This window comes from Aricia agestis, chromosome 20 (genome assembly GCF_905147365.1).
Source record: "Aricia agestis chromosome 20, ilAriAges1.1, whole genome shotgun sequence".
Classification (NCBI taxonomy): Eukaryota; Metazoa; Arthropoda; class Insecta; order Lepidoptera; family Lycaenidae; genus Aricia; species Aricia agestis.
The window spans coordinates 2,489,380-2,507,373 of NC_056425.1; the positions used below are offsets into that span (position 1 = coordinate 2,489,380).

Here is a 17,994-nt window from a genome sequence, read left to right on the forward strand (position 1 = left end):
CAATATGGTCCGACCAAACGACGTAGGTCCGTCAACTGCCTATGAATCAAACATATATGCGTTGTACATCAAATTTATTATGACGCCGTCAACACGATCGTTTTAGTATTGGTCCCGGCCAATGTAGAAAGGCTACATTATACAAAGACAGGGATGTAGGTATGTACTTAATTACCTAAGTAAAGAATTTCCTGTCACAGCTATAATATATTGAATTGAACTGAGAAAATATTAATCTTATCTTAAGTCCTTGATAATTTGGCTGTAGCGATATCTATTTTTCTCAGCAATGACTAAAGCTAAGAAATTAAAGTTCATTGTCAGTATTCATCATGTCTTTGTCTTTGAATTACCCATAGCATAACACGATTGGTCAACTTTTATAACACAGAATAATCAATCAAAAAGACCTCTGTAAAAATGGGAATCCTATTTTGCCAACAGAGGAGAGTGATTTAAGCTTCCAAAATTATTTGCACATAGATTGGTCAAGCATACACTTTAATTTGCCCGTAGCTTATAGGAAATGTATTTATGGTTTTTAAATTACGCGACAAAAACCATTTGTCGCTTACGCCCATTCCATTTTTTGCTGTTCCATTGCTTGTTTTCTATGAAAGGCCGGCCCGGCCTCCGGAAAACAAGCAATCCAAAACGTATCCAACACGGTTTTTTATCTTCAAGCGGCGTCACCTATTTGACTGTCAAAGTAAAGAATATGGCCAGTCGCACCTAAAGCCGAGTAAATTACTTTAATGCTAAGTACTCACATATGGTTTTGCTCGATAGTTTCACTCCAAGTCGAAGGAAATGACATAATATATTTTGACATATTTAATTCCATCGAGCCGGCTCGAAGCGAGCCTTCGAGCTGTCAGATTTGGCTGTCCACACGGTGGTTATTTCTCGATTTGGAGTAAAACTATCGAGCAAAACCGTATGTCAGTACTTAGCATAAAATTCACAAAGAAACTTAATGCCATTCAAGTTGGTGAGTTGCGAGGTACGAAACCGTAAGCAAGGCCTGCAGTGGTATCGCGCTAAGGACTGTACCTGGCTGCTTGCCAACAATTTTGCGGTTTTTGCACATTATATCGTTCAGCTGGGCTTTAGTGCCGAATTTATGCATTGTTTAGAAAGACCAAGCGGTAATCAAATTTAGAAATGAAATGGGAGCGGGAGTTTTGAGAAAATCGTTGGAATTTTACGTTCTACTAGCTTTAACCTCAGTTAAATAGATTTTGTATTATTATTTTTAGTGTATTATATTTCAAAGAAACTTAAAATTGTTACAAATAAACTGTTTAAAATCGTTACTGCATTTTACCGTATTTTTTAGGATTCTAAGTATCTTCATACACAAATTAAGCGTAGGTACGCCAAAGTTAGTTTTGCAATTAAATCGTGAAAAAAAGTTACAGACATAAAGACAGACACACCTTCGAATTAATAATCTGTGTACTACAAATAAATAACGTTAAATACATATTTTTCGACAAATATGTTCTAAATGTTAAAATAACATTTAATTTACGATTCAAAATACATTCATGAGGGTTCAGAATGGGGATCATCAGCTGAGTTTCACGCACGTGGAGATCCTTTCATTTCTTACAGGATAACGATTCACATGCTCAATTACAAACAAAATCGGCTATTTAGACAGACAGACTTATCAAAATTAAAACACCCCTCTATTTCAGTCTGGGGTTAAAAAAACGATTCTACATTCATAGATCACTACATAGTATAATACATTTTTTCACAATTCGCATTTTTCCCCTATGTCCCTATGTCCCTTTGTTCCCTTTAATCTTTAAAACTACGCAACGGATTTTGATGAGGTTTACTTTAATAGATAGAGTGATTAAAGAGGAAGGTTTATAAGTATAATAACATTCATTTATTAGTGGAGAAATACTGTTATTTTGGGGTCTCTAATGTGATGTCGTAAATAATAATTTTTTTTTCGCTTACATTGCAAACGCAGGCTGAACAGCAGGCAATGCAACATTTACCACTATTTTGCTATTTATATATTGATGTAGGATGTGTCAAACATAAAAAATCTGTAAAACGAGAATCAACATTCTGCGTAGAATGTAGAGTCTCGTTGATTCTCATGTGAAATTCACGCACGTGCGAATTTTGTTCCGTCCATGATAACATCACTTTGACGTGACTTACAAACAAAATAATATCTACATAAAGTCAAAGACGTATAGAACTAGGCACTAGCTTTATCTGTATTCGCTAGTGTGAAGGACTGAGAGGCAGAGTATTTTGATTTTTTTACCCCCTGAGGGGTGTAATTTTAGAAAAATATTTTTTTTAAGTTATTGTGTTTATTTTAGTGCGGTACTGCCACACTTTGGCACGGTGTCTGTGTGCGTGCGACTAGACGTATGCGAAATATAATTGCATATTTAAGTTAAAAAAGGTTTACCGCGGCAGTCTCCGAGTGCCATATGTATTTTTTATTAATATGGTTACCAACATAAATATTTAGATATTTATTGACAAAAAAACCTTTTTTGGTAAATGTTGATCTTGTATTACTTCTGAATCATCCAAAAATAGAAAAGTGCAATGTGGCCTCTCTATTTCTTGTATAAAGCCTTCTTATTAAATATACGTCTTAGCCTACCCTTAATAATTTTGAAATCATTGTATACAGCTGCAGGGGACCAAAGCAGAGTGAAGTCAGGTTTAATACAATTTACATACCTGACTTCACTACGCTTCGGTCTTCGTAGCATTTGGCAATCGTAGCTTCGTATTCAGCCAGTCGTGCGTTCACTCCAACAGCTGTGTTGGACTGCAATATCGAGATTAATAGTCATAATATTATAATTGTTAGCTGTTATACTGGGTGAAACGAAACAAAATTATATTAAAACTTTAGGACGAGTATAAAAAGTTTTTTTTTTCCTGAATTTTGACTGAAATACTTTCAGAACGTTCAACTAGTTTACCTACCGTGGGTTCGGTATGTGTTTCTTAACTAAACCAACTACCAAGTGATAATACTTTCGGGGGTGTATGCGTCTCTTATATATAGAGTTCACTGTTAAAGTAGTAGCGCTGAAAGAGATTTTTTTTTCTTTTGTTACACCCTATATACAATAAAGTTTACTGAGAAAGTAGCAGTGCTGAAAGAGTTAAGGTGCCGGTTGGCAGCGGGCGACATGAAGCGGCGGTAGACAACGACGTGATGTCGCGACACAACTGGTTTTTATGTATTTCTATGAAAAGTGTCGCTAGCTGTGGAGGGTATTTCATAGAAATACATAGAAACCAGTAGCGTCGCGACGACACGTCGCCTGCTGCAACTTCATGTAGCCGGCTTCCAACTTATGCCTTTACTTGGTTCTAAACAATATAGCGTCGGTTACACGTCATGAGTGTACTTTTCAGCATACTGGGTTTTATTTCGGAACCTAGGCAAAATTTCATAATTTTGACACCGAACCAAAGATAAATTGTGACCGAAGCGTCAAAATGAGACCAGCATAATAAGGATTAATAGCTAAGCGCGAAATCTCAATATAATATGAGCTTTGTGTCAGCTCCGGTAATTTTACCTGATAATGATTCTTATGCCGTTGTCATAACGGTCATTTTGGAGGTAAAACAATATCAAATACAATTTCCCTTGATATTAATTTTGTCGGAAATGTCCAAAATATTATTCATTCCATTAGATTCGGAATTTCTCAATTATATAAAATATCTAATTTTTTTCATTACGTTTTGTTTAAAATCATATTGTTATTTACGTACAAATGGACTTTAAGCAATTTATTGAGTTTTTCGGTGCGTTCTGCTTAATAGATAGTAATATTTGGAAGTAGAGTTGAAATCGTCATGATCGTAGAATAAAGACTCATCTGATTATAATACGTATTAGGCATATGTAAATCGAATAAGTTCAAAATATTATGCATTCAAGGTTAAAACGGATGTTAGCGTTTGTGCAAAATGGTGATAATATTATGGGTAAGTGAATATCATAATATTTTGTTGCTTTGTAAAGACTTGAGATGCTGTTTACTTATAAATTAAACACTTTCGCTACATTAAATAGAAGAACGGTAGAAAATTGATTGTTACGCGACCGAATTCGACCGAACAGAAGACTTAATTTTCTTATCCACCGTACAACGACGGATTTAATAAATCCGTCGTTGTTCTAAGGACTTACTTTTTTGGTATATGATTTTAGTATTTACACTGATTAAGCTTTATAAAAGTAACTATATAAGAGTCAAAACTCTTCTTTATTATTTCTGTAGGTACTTTTTTATTGACGGAATTAACCAATCGTCATTATTCTATGGATCATTTAAGGGCGTACCGTATGAACCGTCATTTTTCTATAGATAGATGCTGGTTGGATTTGTATATCCGACGTTATTCGTGGCACACAATTTATCATAGGTCGTTTTTTGATAAAAAATAATAAAGATTTAATGAAATTTTAAATTGTAATTTGATTTAACCGTTAGCATAACGCTTATTTTAATGCCTTTTTTCATTAATGTTTAAAATTTCTAATATTTATGCTTTTTGAAATTATTTTCAAAACGTACAACTTTGATAAGTTTCATCTTAAGAACCGCACTGCCTTATATCACTCTGCAATTCCAATGTCACTTATGCTTGTCTTGTATAGCATGACATATTCTAAGAGTACACAATATAACAAATTAGCAAAATAATTTATGCTGCTTGAAGAAAAAAAAATAAGTTCTAGGTACTCGTAGGCACCTAGCACTTACATATATTTTTTAGCGGAGCAGACTCCTGTAATGCAATGGTGTTATAGATGTCTGCTCCGCTAAAAAATACGTACAACAACAATATTAATAATCTAATACATACATATTTTAGACTACAATATTGCAGCAGATCCTTGTGGTAATGACCACAAGGAGCAGCTGAAATATTGTCAACTTAGCAAATGCAAGATGTATGGAATTATGCCTTATCAGAAGACGTGTTCAAGAACCATCTCATAAAGGTAAATAATATCATCAAGATAAATTAATTGCCTCCATTTCTATTCCTGAATAAAATGACGATCGTTTTATGCCTGCAGGTGAAATGACGCCTATTGGGGAAAACGAATTTGCTCAATCAGAAACCTCACAAGTTCTCAACAACGTTAGATTCTCAACAACTTGACTCCCATTTTTAGTACTTTATCATCTCTATTAACTGAAAATATTCAAGATTATTCTCAAGTGTTAGTACCCAAAACTCCAACTGCAACACCAGTAAAATGACATGCAAAATGTGATGACCCGTTTTGTTGCCAACATGAAACTGATGATTATTTCTGCCCTTCTGTATCTACTATTAGCACGTGGGAGAGCCATGGTTTTGCACGAATGGGCCGGCTTGACCGGAGAAATATCACGGGCTCACAGAAAACTGGCGTAAAAAAAAACTGTTGTGAAAGTAATGAATGTTTTATTCCATTTCCTAGACCTATAGTTTTCAAAACCGACCATAAAGTTAAAGACATATCCCTAGAATATTGACGGAAAGTTTCAACCGTCAAGAATCTAAAAATAAAACTCCATACAATAACGTCGGTTTATAACATACGTCACATTATACTCCAGGAAATAACGACTGATGTGACTTTTAAAAAAAACTACACAAATTAGGTATTTGTACTATGAATCACATTATAAAATTCATAAAACCAAACCACATGCCCAAATTTCACGTCAACTTAATTACTAGTTCTAAAAATATGAAACAAAATACAACACAAAATCTTTAAGGGCTCTCCTGTAAAATTGCTAAATTGCAGATCCGTCTTTGTTCTACGATTGCGACGATTAATTGCCCATGCAAGCACAATGATATTTAAGTTGTGTGTGTTTTTGCTAAGGCATTTTAAAAGATGGTGGATCAACGTTATAATATGATTGAGATAAGTCAAGTCAACAGAGCTTTACCAAAAACTGACCAAAATACGTAGATCTATATGCGTAGATGTAGTACTGCGTAGAGCGTAGATATCATATCAGTACATTATTACATTAATCAAATCTTATTTTTATTTGATGCTAAGGAATCAAAGAGTCAAAACAGGTCTAACCGCCGTACTCAGAGACATTTAATTATGATTAAGCTTCAATTTAATGAGGAGTTTGACAGATAATGTTTGGGGCTTATGTCAAAATTTTGAAGTTGAACATTTAAGTTATATCCCACTTTGAGTGCGGCAAGTGTCTCGCTTGCGCACAAAATGAAATGTACAAAAGTCCATAACTTTTGACTTCATTATAACAGTTAAATATTTAACTAGATAATTTAACAATTAGTTAAAACGCTCCCCCGAAACAGCTCCGCGGTGAAACTTGCACCTGGCGTACCTAGTTGAAATTAAATTAGTTCAAGTTAGTATACTGTAAGGTTCTGGTAGGTTAGAAAGTTTCATATTAACTTAAAAAATTTGCAGCTTCTTAAGTAAAATATGCTTCGGTAATTTTTTTTATGGCGTAAAAAATACAGATATAAAGACAGAGAGACAGATATCTACCCTTTGCATTTCATATAGAATAGTTGATCCCCGCATCTGTGGGCCCAGAAATTTATTCATCACGCGGGAACCGTACATTTTTCTCGGATAAGAAGTAGTATGTCACAGACATGACTCAAAGTATCTCCATACCAAATTTCCACTAAATCAATCAATTTTCATCAGAAGAGCTGCAGGTGCGTTGCCGGCCTTTTAAGAGGGAATAGGGTAAAAGGGGGGGGGGTAGGGATGGGAAGGGAAGGGAATAGGGGAGGGTAGGGAAGGGAATAGCGTAGGGGATTTGGCCTCCGGTAAACTCACTCACTCGGCGAAATATAGCGCAAGCGCCGTTTCCCGCCGGTTTTCGGTGAGAACGTGGTATTTCTCCGGTCGAGCCAGCCCATTCGTGCCGAAGCATGGCACTCCCACGTATGATATATTCGAATTGATAATATTCGAATGGATATCAATGTATTAATTTGAAACAGTAATTAAAACGGTTTATGCGGCAACAGACATAAGCCTCAAACTTTGTTTGGTTTTAATTTGGTTTGGTTTTGAGAGCTCCCACAATTCACGAAGTAACTTCGCGAGCTTCGCCGTGCATAATTAATCATTGGAGTATTCAATTTGTTTGATTATATCCTAAAAATAAAACCACTGGGCCTACGGAGCGTCCATGGCCTAGTGGGTAGACCATTGGTTCGCACTCGCAGTTGATGGAGGTTCGATCCCGGGTGGAGGCCAATAAGATATTTTCGGATCTCAAGTACACAATACGGACGCTCGTACGGCGAAGGAGAACATCGTCGAAAAACCCGCACATAGTTAGCCCCAGATGTATTGACCTATTCTTGTCTCTGGTAGGCTGACTATGTTCTATCATACCCGCAACTCTGCCTTAAGCGAACAGCACCATGGTTTTGTGGTGTAGACCGACGCCAGGGAAGTCCCACATACCCTGACCGATATCCCCAATCCGCCGGGGATGCGAAATTCATTTTCCCGTGAAAAAAAGGCCTAAGGGTCAGGCCACAACACTGCGTTGCGGCGTTGTATCGCAAAAACAACATCGTACAGAAAAGCGATAAAGGGTTTTAGTAGGTGGATCCTGTGCTTGGGGAGTCACGTTACCTCAGCCGATATCTCCAACCCGCTGAAAACGTGTCAAGCATTCTCATCTATTATGGCATCTATTATAATCTTTATGAATATAAATCTTCTGTTCGTTTGATCATGACTAATTGGATAGGCAAGATCAAATATAGTATGACTAATTGGATAGTAATGATCAAGTATAGTAGAATAGTTTTATCACATCAAAATCAAAAATGTACTGCTACGGCGGTATAAGCGGCTTAAAAGCAGCATATAGCACAAAATAAATCCGGAATTGTAAGCTAAATAACAATAATGTCACTTTGAATATTACAGTCAGAGGAAATTTTCGTCTCACGAGGAGTCTGTCAGGATTTGCGAACCAAATTCCGCAACTAAAAAATAGTGACGTGCCCCAGAAGTATTACATTTATCCCCGATATCCCCAAGGATAGGGGACAAGAATTCTACGTAAATAATGAAATATTCCTCTAAGAATTCCCAAGTGTTCTCCAGCTTTGATGTTTGTGTACGTTTATAAATAATAATCAAATATTAACAGAGTATTGCTTATATTTATTTTAGCTCTATATCCGAATAAAATAACGTAAGTATATTTGTAAATTATTAATGAATAAAATCCATACTTATAAGTATGAACGCCTGTCTTTCTGTCCGTTACTTCAAAAACCGCTAAATATATGTATATATTTTTAGCTCCAGATCCGAAGAAAATAACGTATATTTGTAAATTATTAATGAATAAAATCCATACTTATAAGTATGAAAGTTTGTCTTTCTGTCTCTTACTTCAAAAACTGCTAAATATACATGCGAAAGTGTGTCAGTCTATCCGTTACCTCCTCACGCCCAAATCGCTGAACTGATTTTGCTGAAATTTCGTTTGGAAATAGGTACTTACTTTGAGTGATGGAAAAGGGTATCTAAGAATACTTTTATCCCGCAAAATGTAATTTTTGGCGCATAGGCGTTACGGTCGTCATCAAGTTATTAATATAAGTTTATATTATAAATAAGTATAGTTTAAAATGCGTAGACAATAGACACTTTAGTCATAACATTATGCATTGGTATGTTACTACCCTGCTATGAGAATAAACGAAATATAAATTGTGTCTGGTGTATTATAATAAAGTTTATATCTCTGCAAAATGCTCCATAGAAAGGATCTTATGAATTATTTCATGAATATTATATTAGGTGACTCTTACCGTCTGGACCATAGATGTACCAATATTATGGACGTCGCTAGGAAAATTGCTCGTCCACTGTCCACTACCTTCCACTTCCTTCTGCATAAATAAAAACTAAGGAAAAGTTACTCCGTCAAAAACATATTTCAATACATTTGCAATATTTAGATGGCATTTAGATGCATGATAGGAAACAGAAAGGATCGAACAATGGACCAAAGTTGATTGATATTGCATGATATAATATGTACTATATTTTTTGGAAAACACACTCTTATTATTAGTAATTAAATTATTCAATTTTTTTTTATTACAATCAATTTATTCATTTACTTAAACATTTTTTCTAATATCTTTAAAGTAGTAGCACAGCATAATAAAGTCAATTTGCAATGTTTTATTTGTAACACTTTAACACTAAGTTAACTTAGACTTCACAATTGCATCCAGCAGATGCAATGTCCAAAGTATGGTACATCAATGTGAATATAATATCGTGGCTCTTAACGTCTGGGCAGATAAACTTGGCCCATAACCTAATGTCGCTTAAGGGTCTTACTAAATTAGTTAAGTACTATGTGGGCAAATTATTAAGGGATAAGTGAATTTGTACTTAATGGAATAGAAGTTAGTTGCCCTTAAGTTATTTTTCTTAAAGACTAGGTTGCTTTCAAAGGGATTTACTGACATATTTATAATTAAACTTTATTTTTATAGTAATGCTTTAAGTCTGTCAAATCTTCATTAAATAATAACTTCAGTGATCAACAAACTCTGAGTATATTTTTGTGATAATTCTGATTATGAATGTGTGAGCTTTTGATCAAGCATAGATCAAAAGTCAAAAGCCAGTACTGAACCATACAAAATATACCTATACCTATGCTTATAACTATTATTATTACATAACACGTACGTCGTACAAGGTCTTGTCTTTGTTTGATATATTGGAAAAATCATTTGACAGACAAATACAGCGAACTGAGCAAATCTTGGTACGTGTTCAAAAATCATAACTAATTTTTTTTCATCGGGTAGGGGTCGATTTACACCGCCTCGGAATGGAACGGAATGGAAGCGTCAATTTTACCTCGTGCGAGCGAATTGGCGCCGGAGAATTCTCGGAAGACGCGCGTCCAATTTTTGGCTCGTATTCAATTTGTATCTTACACTGATGCCATAAAGTTAATTGTGCTTTGTTCAGTTTCGTTGCAAAAAATCACTTCCATTCCGCGCCGGTATAAATTGAGCCTAAAAAGTACCTGAAACACTGAGTATACAATCTGATTGAATTTAGTTGGATCTATACAAGTTGGCCACTCAATGATTTCACGATAACTCCGCCGATAACATTAAGTACTACTCAACCAATTTGGTCCTTCATATTTTTGGTATTTTGTTTTTAGGGTTCCTCAAGAACCCTTTTACTCTTTGTCACCTCCTCCTTTTCCGGGCTTCTTTAGGGAATGATATCGAGTTAAAATGAAGGTTGGATTTATATATTATGCATCTGCGTGAACGAGCGGGTTGATCGCTACACCGCGAGATCACAATAAATTGTAAGTAACGATTTATTTAAATAGAGGTGAAGTCGTGGCGTCATTATATACAAAAGCCGGCAATGCACCTGCTGCACCTCTTGTAATGTTGCGAGTTTCCCTGCGCGATGAAATCCAATCAATCATCAAATCATCAACCATCATCAATCATCAATCAATCCAAAAAATCCAACAACTGCACATTTTTAATTAAGTCACAAAAACAGTATTTAAGAGCGGAAACTCAATTTTATATTACTAACTCTACGGAACCCTCAAAACCCGACTCGGACTTGGCCAGTTTTTTACATTCGTAAGCCTCGCGCGTCCCCAAGCTCTTAGACTAATTCGGGTGAGTGCGGTTTGGTACAACAGATTTGGAGATTTTTAGGTATCTAAAGGCAGCCTGGGTTATAAAAGGTAGAAGGTATACACGTATAAAAAGGTATACCGTATATAAAAAGGTAGGTAGGTAAAGGTTAAACTCTTTTTAAATTATTTGAATATTCTGTGGAAATTCCAAATTAAAAATTTGTGAAAAATATACTTATTTAATAAATTACATAATTATTATCACTTCTTCACAGGCAGCACCAATGAAAATGATGTAATACCTGCAAAAATAAATTTGCGTATACAGGATGTAACAAAAATAAGTGATAATACTTTAGGGTGTGTACATGTTCCTTGTAGAGAGTTCACCGTGAAAGTGGCAGCTCTGAAAGACGAAATTTTTTTTTCACTTTTGTATGGGCAAGTTTTGGTCTTACAGTGCTGCTACTTTCACAGTGAACTCTCTACAAGGAACACGTACACACCCTAAAGTATTATCACTTATTTTTGTTGCACCCTGTATTAGCTTAATTACAGTTTATCCTATGCTAAATTATTTAAGTATACTGAATATTTGTAACCTATCAATAAAAACAGGAATTTTTATACGTGAGAGAGCCACGCTTCGGCACGAATGGGTCGGCTCGACCGGAGAAATACCATGTTCTCACAGAAAACCGGCGTGAAACAGCGCTAGCGCTGTGTTTCGCCGAGTGAGTGACTTTACCGGAGGCCCAATCCCCTACCCTATTCCCTTCCCTACCCTCCCCAATTCCCTTCCCATCCCTACCCTCCCCTATTACCCTATTCCCTCTTAAAAGGCCGGCAACGCACCTGCAGCTCTTCTGATGCTGCGAGTGTCCATGGGCGACGGAAGTTGCTTTCCATCAGGCGACCTGTTTGCTCGTTTGCCCCCTTATTTCATAAAAAAGCTGCCTACTTAAAAAACACTCTAATTACAAATCTACCCCTACTTACAAAAATTTCTACTTACAAACCCACCCTTAATTATAAAACTCTATACTTACAAATCATCGTAGCGGCTAAAGTGTAGATGGGCACCACGCAACCCAGGTCTAGAAGTATAGGGAATAGCACGTTCCCCACCAGACTGCCGATCCTGCCCCAGGTCATTATCATGCCGATGGCTAAGGACCTGGAATTAATATCATCAATATTTGTGATTGATTGTATTTTCATTTAGACAATAAGGAGATTCTTGGTGGAAATTCATGTTGAACACAAATAAAACACAATTTTCGTGCAACTTTTCCACTATGATAAGAAATGACTATAAATTTTAACGAAATACACGACCGGTTTTGAAATAGTTCATCGTCAAGTGTACTTAGTGTCTAAGTTTAGGCTAGTTACCTATACTAAGTAAACCTGACGATGAATTATTTCGAAACCGGTCGTGTATTTCGCTATATAATAGTGAAAAAAGTGCACGAAAAATTGCTTTATTTGTGATCATCAATATTGACTTTACTTATATCAGGAGGCGTTCATACGCGAGGTATTGGAATATAGAATAGAGGAATGAAGTATTTAGAGGATTTCCAATAAAATCTCAATAACGGCCTGTTTCACCACTTCATGATAAATACCGGAAAAGCTATCCACCACTGAACTCTACAGAATATAGAGTATATAGAATCTGTCAAAAAAGTTGTAGATAGCCTATCCGGAACTTTATCAGGAAGTGGTGAAACAGGCCCATAATCTTATATGTGACCGGGAGGGGTGACAAAAATCGTTATAACCCTATTTTTACCCCCAAGATACAAGCAGACAAAAAAAGCATATTATGGTAAGTTGGGAAAAGTCTGGCATAATTTGAAAGTTAATATATTTAGGTCTTGAGACCGGGTCGCATCTTAAGTACTGACTATTTATACGGATAAATAGTCAGTACTTAAGATGCGACCCGGTCTCAAGACGCGGTTCGGCTCTGTGATTGGTCCAAATTTTGACAGCCAACCAATCATAGAGCCTGAACCGTATCTTGAAACCGAGATGCATCTTAAGTACTGACTATTTATACGGGCCTAGGACTCAATTTAAGTAACGACTGTTAAAGTTTATGCTGGAATACTAATTCCAGCACTAACTATAACAGTCGTTTCCTCTTTCTCACCTCTTTCGTTTTGCATATGAATGAAAGAGAAGACATTATATTATTTGAACAAGCGGTTGACACTTTAACGTTGTGGGCCGAAGCCCACTGACGTCATTTCAGACGTTGTATATATCTTGCCGTTCTCCGAAACTTCGATAGCGCGATGCAGGAATGTTAGGCGAATTGTGGGTACCGCCACAACACTAAGGCTGGTATAAATAGTCAGTACTCAAGATGCATCTCGGTGTCAAGACATGGTTCAGGCTCTGTGATTGGTTGGCTGTCAAAATTTGGACCAATTGCAGAGCCGAACCGCGTCTTGAGACCGGGTCGCATCTTAAGTACTGATTATTTATACCAGCCTTACAGACATTGGTGAAATTGAGACTTAATGTACCATCGAGGAAGTTGATTCCTATGCAATTGACAGACCAACGTTATTTGGTCGAATATGTCATTTCAATGTTAATTGTGATCTGTCAGCTGGGTTTGACGTAACGCAACCAAACTACTTAGGTCCCGATTTACATAGGAATCGACTTCTTTAATAGTACATAATAATAAACTGTGTCTGCCTATATTATCACTTAGTTATTAGCTTACTATAGTTTGATAGACTAAACAATAAACATAGTATACTTAACTATAATGTCTGTATCACACAGACATCATTATATTAGCGAGGAGTCCATTACATTACCATGTAAATTTGATCTACAGCAAGTGTTACCTATGTAATTAATGAAGGTATTACATGATAATTACAATTTATAGTTTACGGTGAACAAAGCGATCCTATCGTGATTAATTGCGTAATAAAATTAGCGCGAATAAACACGTAGGTGCTAGCAGGTTTATTACTCTGTGCATACTATCGTAACTTCTATAGTCAATTTATAGACTGACATAAAACATACCATCGGGGCAATTGATTCCTAGGCAGTTGACCGACCTACGTCATTTGGTCTGCTTATGTCAACTCAATGCTATAGTTTGTGCGTTTTATGATGATATACGTGACACATTATAATTGACAATAGTAGAGAGGTTACCAAACAAAAATTAATCGATAGTTTAAAAATATCGAATCACTTCGTAAAGGAATTGCAATCGAAATTATCGATTTCGTACTTCTTATGTCAGTACATTTCAGTGGTGCCGGCGATTTAAGATGGCCGCCCTTTTTTATCGATTTGATTTCGATTTAACAGAGTCAATCTCTATTGACATAAGTTCCGTTTCATGCATATAACATTTTTCAAATGTTTTCGTAACAATAATATACTCTTATTTCACAGTTTATATTTATAATTTTTATTAATAATTTTTATTCATTTTTATTCATTTACAATTATTATTGGAAACATTTGTTTTTGTAGATGGAATATAATTTATTACATTTTGATTTTTTTTTGTTTTCTTGTAAAAAAAACCCGTAGCAAGGAACATGTAAACTGTTACCCATATAATCTTAGAACGCACAAACTATAGCTGTGATCGGTTGGATGAGTATGGCAGATATTACACGCATCAATATTATCATGATCCTAGTATCACGCGATTCACAAGTTTTTTTTTTTATGAAATAAGGGGGCAAACGAGCAAACGGGTCACCTGATGGAAAGCAACTTCCGTCGCCCATGGACACTCGCAGCATCAGAAGAGCTGCAAGTGCGTTGCCGGCCTTTTAAGAGGGAATAGGGTAATAGGGGAGGGTAGGGAAGGGAAGGGAAGGGGTTAGGGGATTGGGCCTCCGGTAAACTCACTCACTCGGCGAAACACAGCGCAAGCGCTGTTTCACGCCGGTTTTCTGTGAGAACGTGGTGTACTGTGATACTCCGATTCGTCCTATTACACCATCAATAATAATAGATCTTTATTTTCTCTCAACAATCTAACTTAACGGCTAATTAACAAATTATTATGCTGCATTACATTAGAAAGTGAGGAGCTGGTGTCTGAATTAGGCAGTAGCCTGTGTAAATCAATATTATCACGAAATCGTGATAATATTGATGCGTGTAATATGCCTCTTTGACTATACGCGACCAAATTATTTAGGTCCGCCATCCGCCTACAAATCAACTTCTCTGATAGTACATATTATTACTAAGAGTCAATTTTGACAGTTGCTGTAAACTGTATCTATATAGTACTGTATCACGTTTTGATTAACATTTTTCACTGATTTGTATGTCAAACTCAAACTCGCAAATTCAGGCCTGCGTAAACCAAGTATCGTAACCCAAGACTGAAAATTAACAATTCTGTTTTATTTAAACAAGAAACGAACCCACGAATGTGAATAGGAGTTCTCAAATATATGGTTATTATCAGAGTGCCTGAACATTCGCAAATAAAAATGTCTGTTACGGGCAATACGACGGGGAAAAAGATTTTGCCACTGATATCCTATTGCTGGATGGTAAATGAATGGATGATGGTTGGACACATCCCTCTGTATTGATCCAACCACGTATATTATGTAAATACGTTTATTATAAATATACGTATTTACAGTAATATACGTGGGAGAGCCATGCTTCGGCACCAGTGGGCCGGCTCGACCGGAGAAATACCACGTTCTCACAGAAAACCGGCGTGAAACAGCGCTTGCGCTGTGTTTCGCCGAGTGAGTGAGTTTACCGGAGGCCCAATCCCCTTCCCTATTCCCTTCCCTACCCTCCCCTATTCCCTTCTCTTCCTATCCCTACCCTCCCCTATTACCCCATTCCCTCTTAAAAGGCCGGCAACGCACCTGCAGCTCTTCTGATGCTGCGAGTGTCCATGGGCGACGGAAGTTGCTTTCCATCAGGTGACCCGTTTGCTTGTTTGCCCCCATATTTCATTAAAAAAAATTACGCAGGGAATTGAACACATGAGTACATGAACCGGGTAACTTAACATTTTGCACATAAGAGAATTACTCCTTTTACTCTGAACAACGGACTGACGGACGGACATCGAAACCTCAGTAACCTAACAAAAAAAACTAGAAAAGTAACTTTTACTCTTTGGTACGGAACCCTAAAACAGTGTTCTAGAATATTGCGCTTACGGAGCTATTGGCTATGTAGAGGTAGACCCATCTAGCTTTGCAGACATCGGTGTAACGTTTCATCGAAATTTCTCGTCGATTTCATTCCAGCATGAATATTTATCGTGCAACTTTGTACGAGTAAAAACGCGAATCACGCGTACGATATTGATAAATAAAGCATTGTATGGAGAATTTTGCGATAACTAAGCGACGAGTTACCATACTTTAAATATTAGGGGACGTTTTTGGACGTGGGAGAGTCATGCTTCGGCACGAATGGGCCGGCTCGACCGGAGAAATACCACGTCCTCACAGAAAACCGGCGTGAAACAGCGCTCCGCTGTGTTTCGCCGAGTGAGTGAGTTTACCGGAGGCCCAATCCCCTACCCTTTTCCTTTCCCTACCCTCCCCTATTTCCTTCCGTACCCTCCCCTATTCCCTTCCGTACCCTCCCCTATTACCCCTTAAAAGGCCGGCAACGCACCTGCAGCTCTTCTGATGCTGCGAGTGTCCATGGGCAACGGAAGTTGCTTTCCATCAGGTGACCCGTTTGCTCGTTTGCCCCCTTATTTCATAAAAAAAAAAATTAGGAGAAACGGAAAATTTCCATGAAAAGTTTTTACGGCAAATGTAACTTTATTGTAGTATAAACCTGTGACCTATAAAACTGTACATTTTTGAAGTACACAATTAAAGAAGTGAGTGGAGGAAGCAGATAAGTAACGTTTTATAACATACGAACAATTAATTATTTCTAACCTTATAATATAATCAACTTAGGTTGGGTTGCACCAGAGGCGTGGTTATAGTTACAGTTATAGTCAAAGTTATGATTATAGTTAAAGCTAACTTTAACCTTAACTTTGACCACAGAATTTGACAGATGACAGCTGGTCCAACAAGGCTTTAAATGAACGCGGGCGGGGGCGCTGCTGATAAAGGAGAACTGTCAAAAATGGCGTTTTTGTATGATGACAGCGTTATTTCACTTTTTTCGCCACGTTCGTTTATAGCCTTGTCGAGCTCAAAGTTATCTATATATTTGACATTTTGCATTGTAGTTAAAGTTATAATTACAGTTATATTAGTTAAAGTAAGTTGGTGCAACCCACCCTTAGTAACTTACCTAATTCATCATCTAGCTAATATTATTTCTACACATAAATTCCAATTCATTTTCATGATCAATCATGAAAATGATTTGAAATAAAAAATTTATATTCAATATATAGCTAGATGTAATATTAGCAAGTAGGTAAGTTACAAGAATTCAAATTATAAGGGAAAAAACAAGTAATTGATGTTGTAAAATATTAGTTACCCTCTTGGTTCATATCTTCAATCGATTATATCAGTAATAATATTTAAGCAAATACTTACTGAAGTAGGTCAAAGGAAGGTTTTTATTATTTATACCATCGATTACAAACGCTAATGTATTTGTTCATCAGTTATGATATTTTTCTAATCATACTAATCACATAATATAAGTAAACAGGATGTAACAAAACTAAGTGATAATATTTTAGGGTTTGTATGTGTCCCTTGTTTACTTTGAAAGTAGCAGCGCTGCAATTTTTTTCGATTTGTATGAGCAAGCGCTCCAGCTTCATTTACATACAAAAGTAAAAAAGTTACTGTTTCAGCGCTGGTACATTCACAGTGAACCCTATACGGAGGACCCATACACACCTTAAAGTATTATCACCTACTTTTGTAACACCCTGTATACTTTTCAAATCATGCAGCTACACACATTACACTAAGGGCCTGTTTCACCACTTTCTGGTAACGTTCCGAATAGGCTATTCATAACTTTTTTGACAGATTCTCCATACTTGATCTATGAAGTTAATTGGTGGATAGCCTATTTTTCACTTATCAGGAAGTGGTGAAACAGTCCCTGAATATTATAAAAGCGAAAGTTTTTGTTTATGTTTGATATTTCTAGCAAAAAATAAATTATGTTTGATCTAGCATGGTAGTAGTTTATTTTTTTATTTTTAACACTTCTATAAAAAAATGTACGTGTGATACTGATCGTATTTTTAAAAGCTAAATTACCTAATTGTAATAAAATATATTATATAAAAAAAAATTACATATTTAAT

The 17,994-nt window shown here is 36.3% G+C and overlaps 2 protein-coding genes across 2 annotated transcripts in view; one reads left to right on the top strand and one right to left on the bottom strand.

Annotated features, from left to right (window-relative positions):
• The window catches only part of LOC121737326 (hemicentin-2-like), a 358,492-nt gene that overhangs the window by 77,357 nt on the left and 263,141 nt on the right, over window positions 1-17,994 (top strand). The window lies entirely within an intron of this gene.
• The window catches only part of LOC121737325 (synaptic vesicle glycoprotein 2C-like), a 71,355-nt gene continuing 64,280 nt past the window's right edge, over window positions 10,920-17,994 (bottom strand). The window contains exons 9-10 of the mRNA XM_042128965.1: window positions 11,750-11,877; window positions 10,920-11,002 (exon numbers count right to left, since the gene is read on the bottom strand). Coding sequence (XP_041984899.1) covers window positions 10,962-11,002; window positions 11,750-11,877 — 169 coding nt within the window. The 3' untranslated portion in view covers window positions 10,920-10,961. The remainder of the gene's footprint in view (window positions 11,003-11,749; window positions 11,878-17,994) is intronic.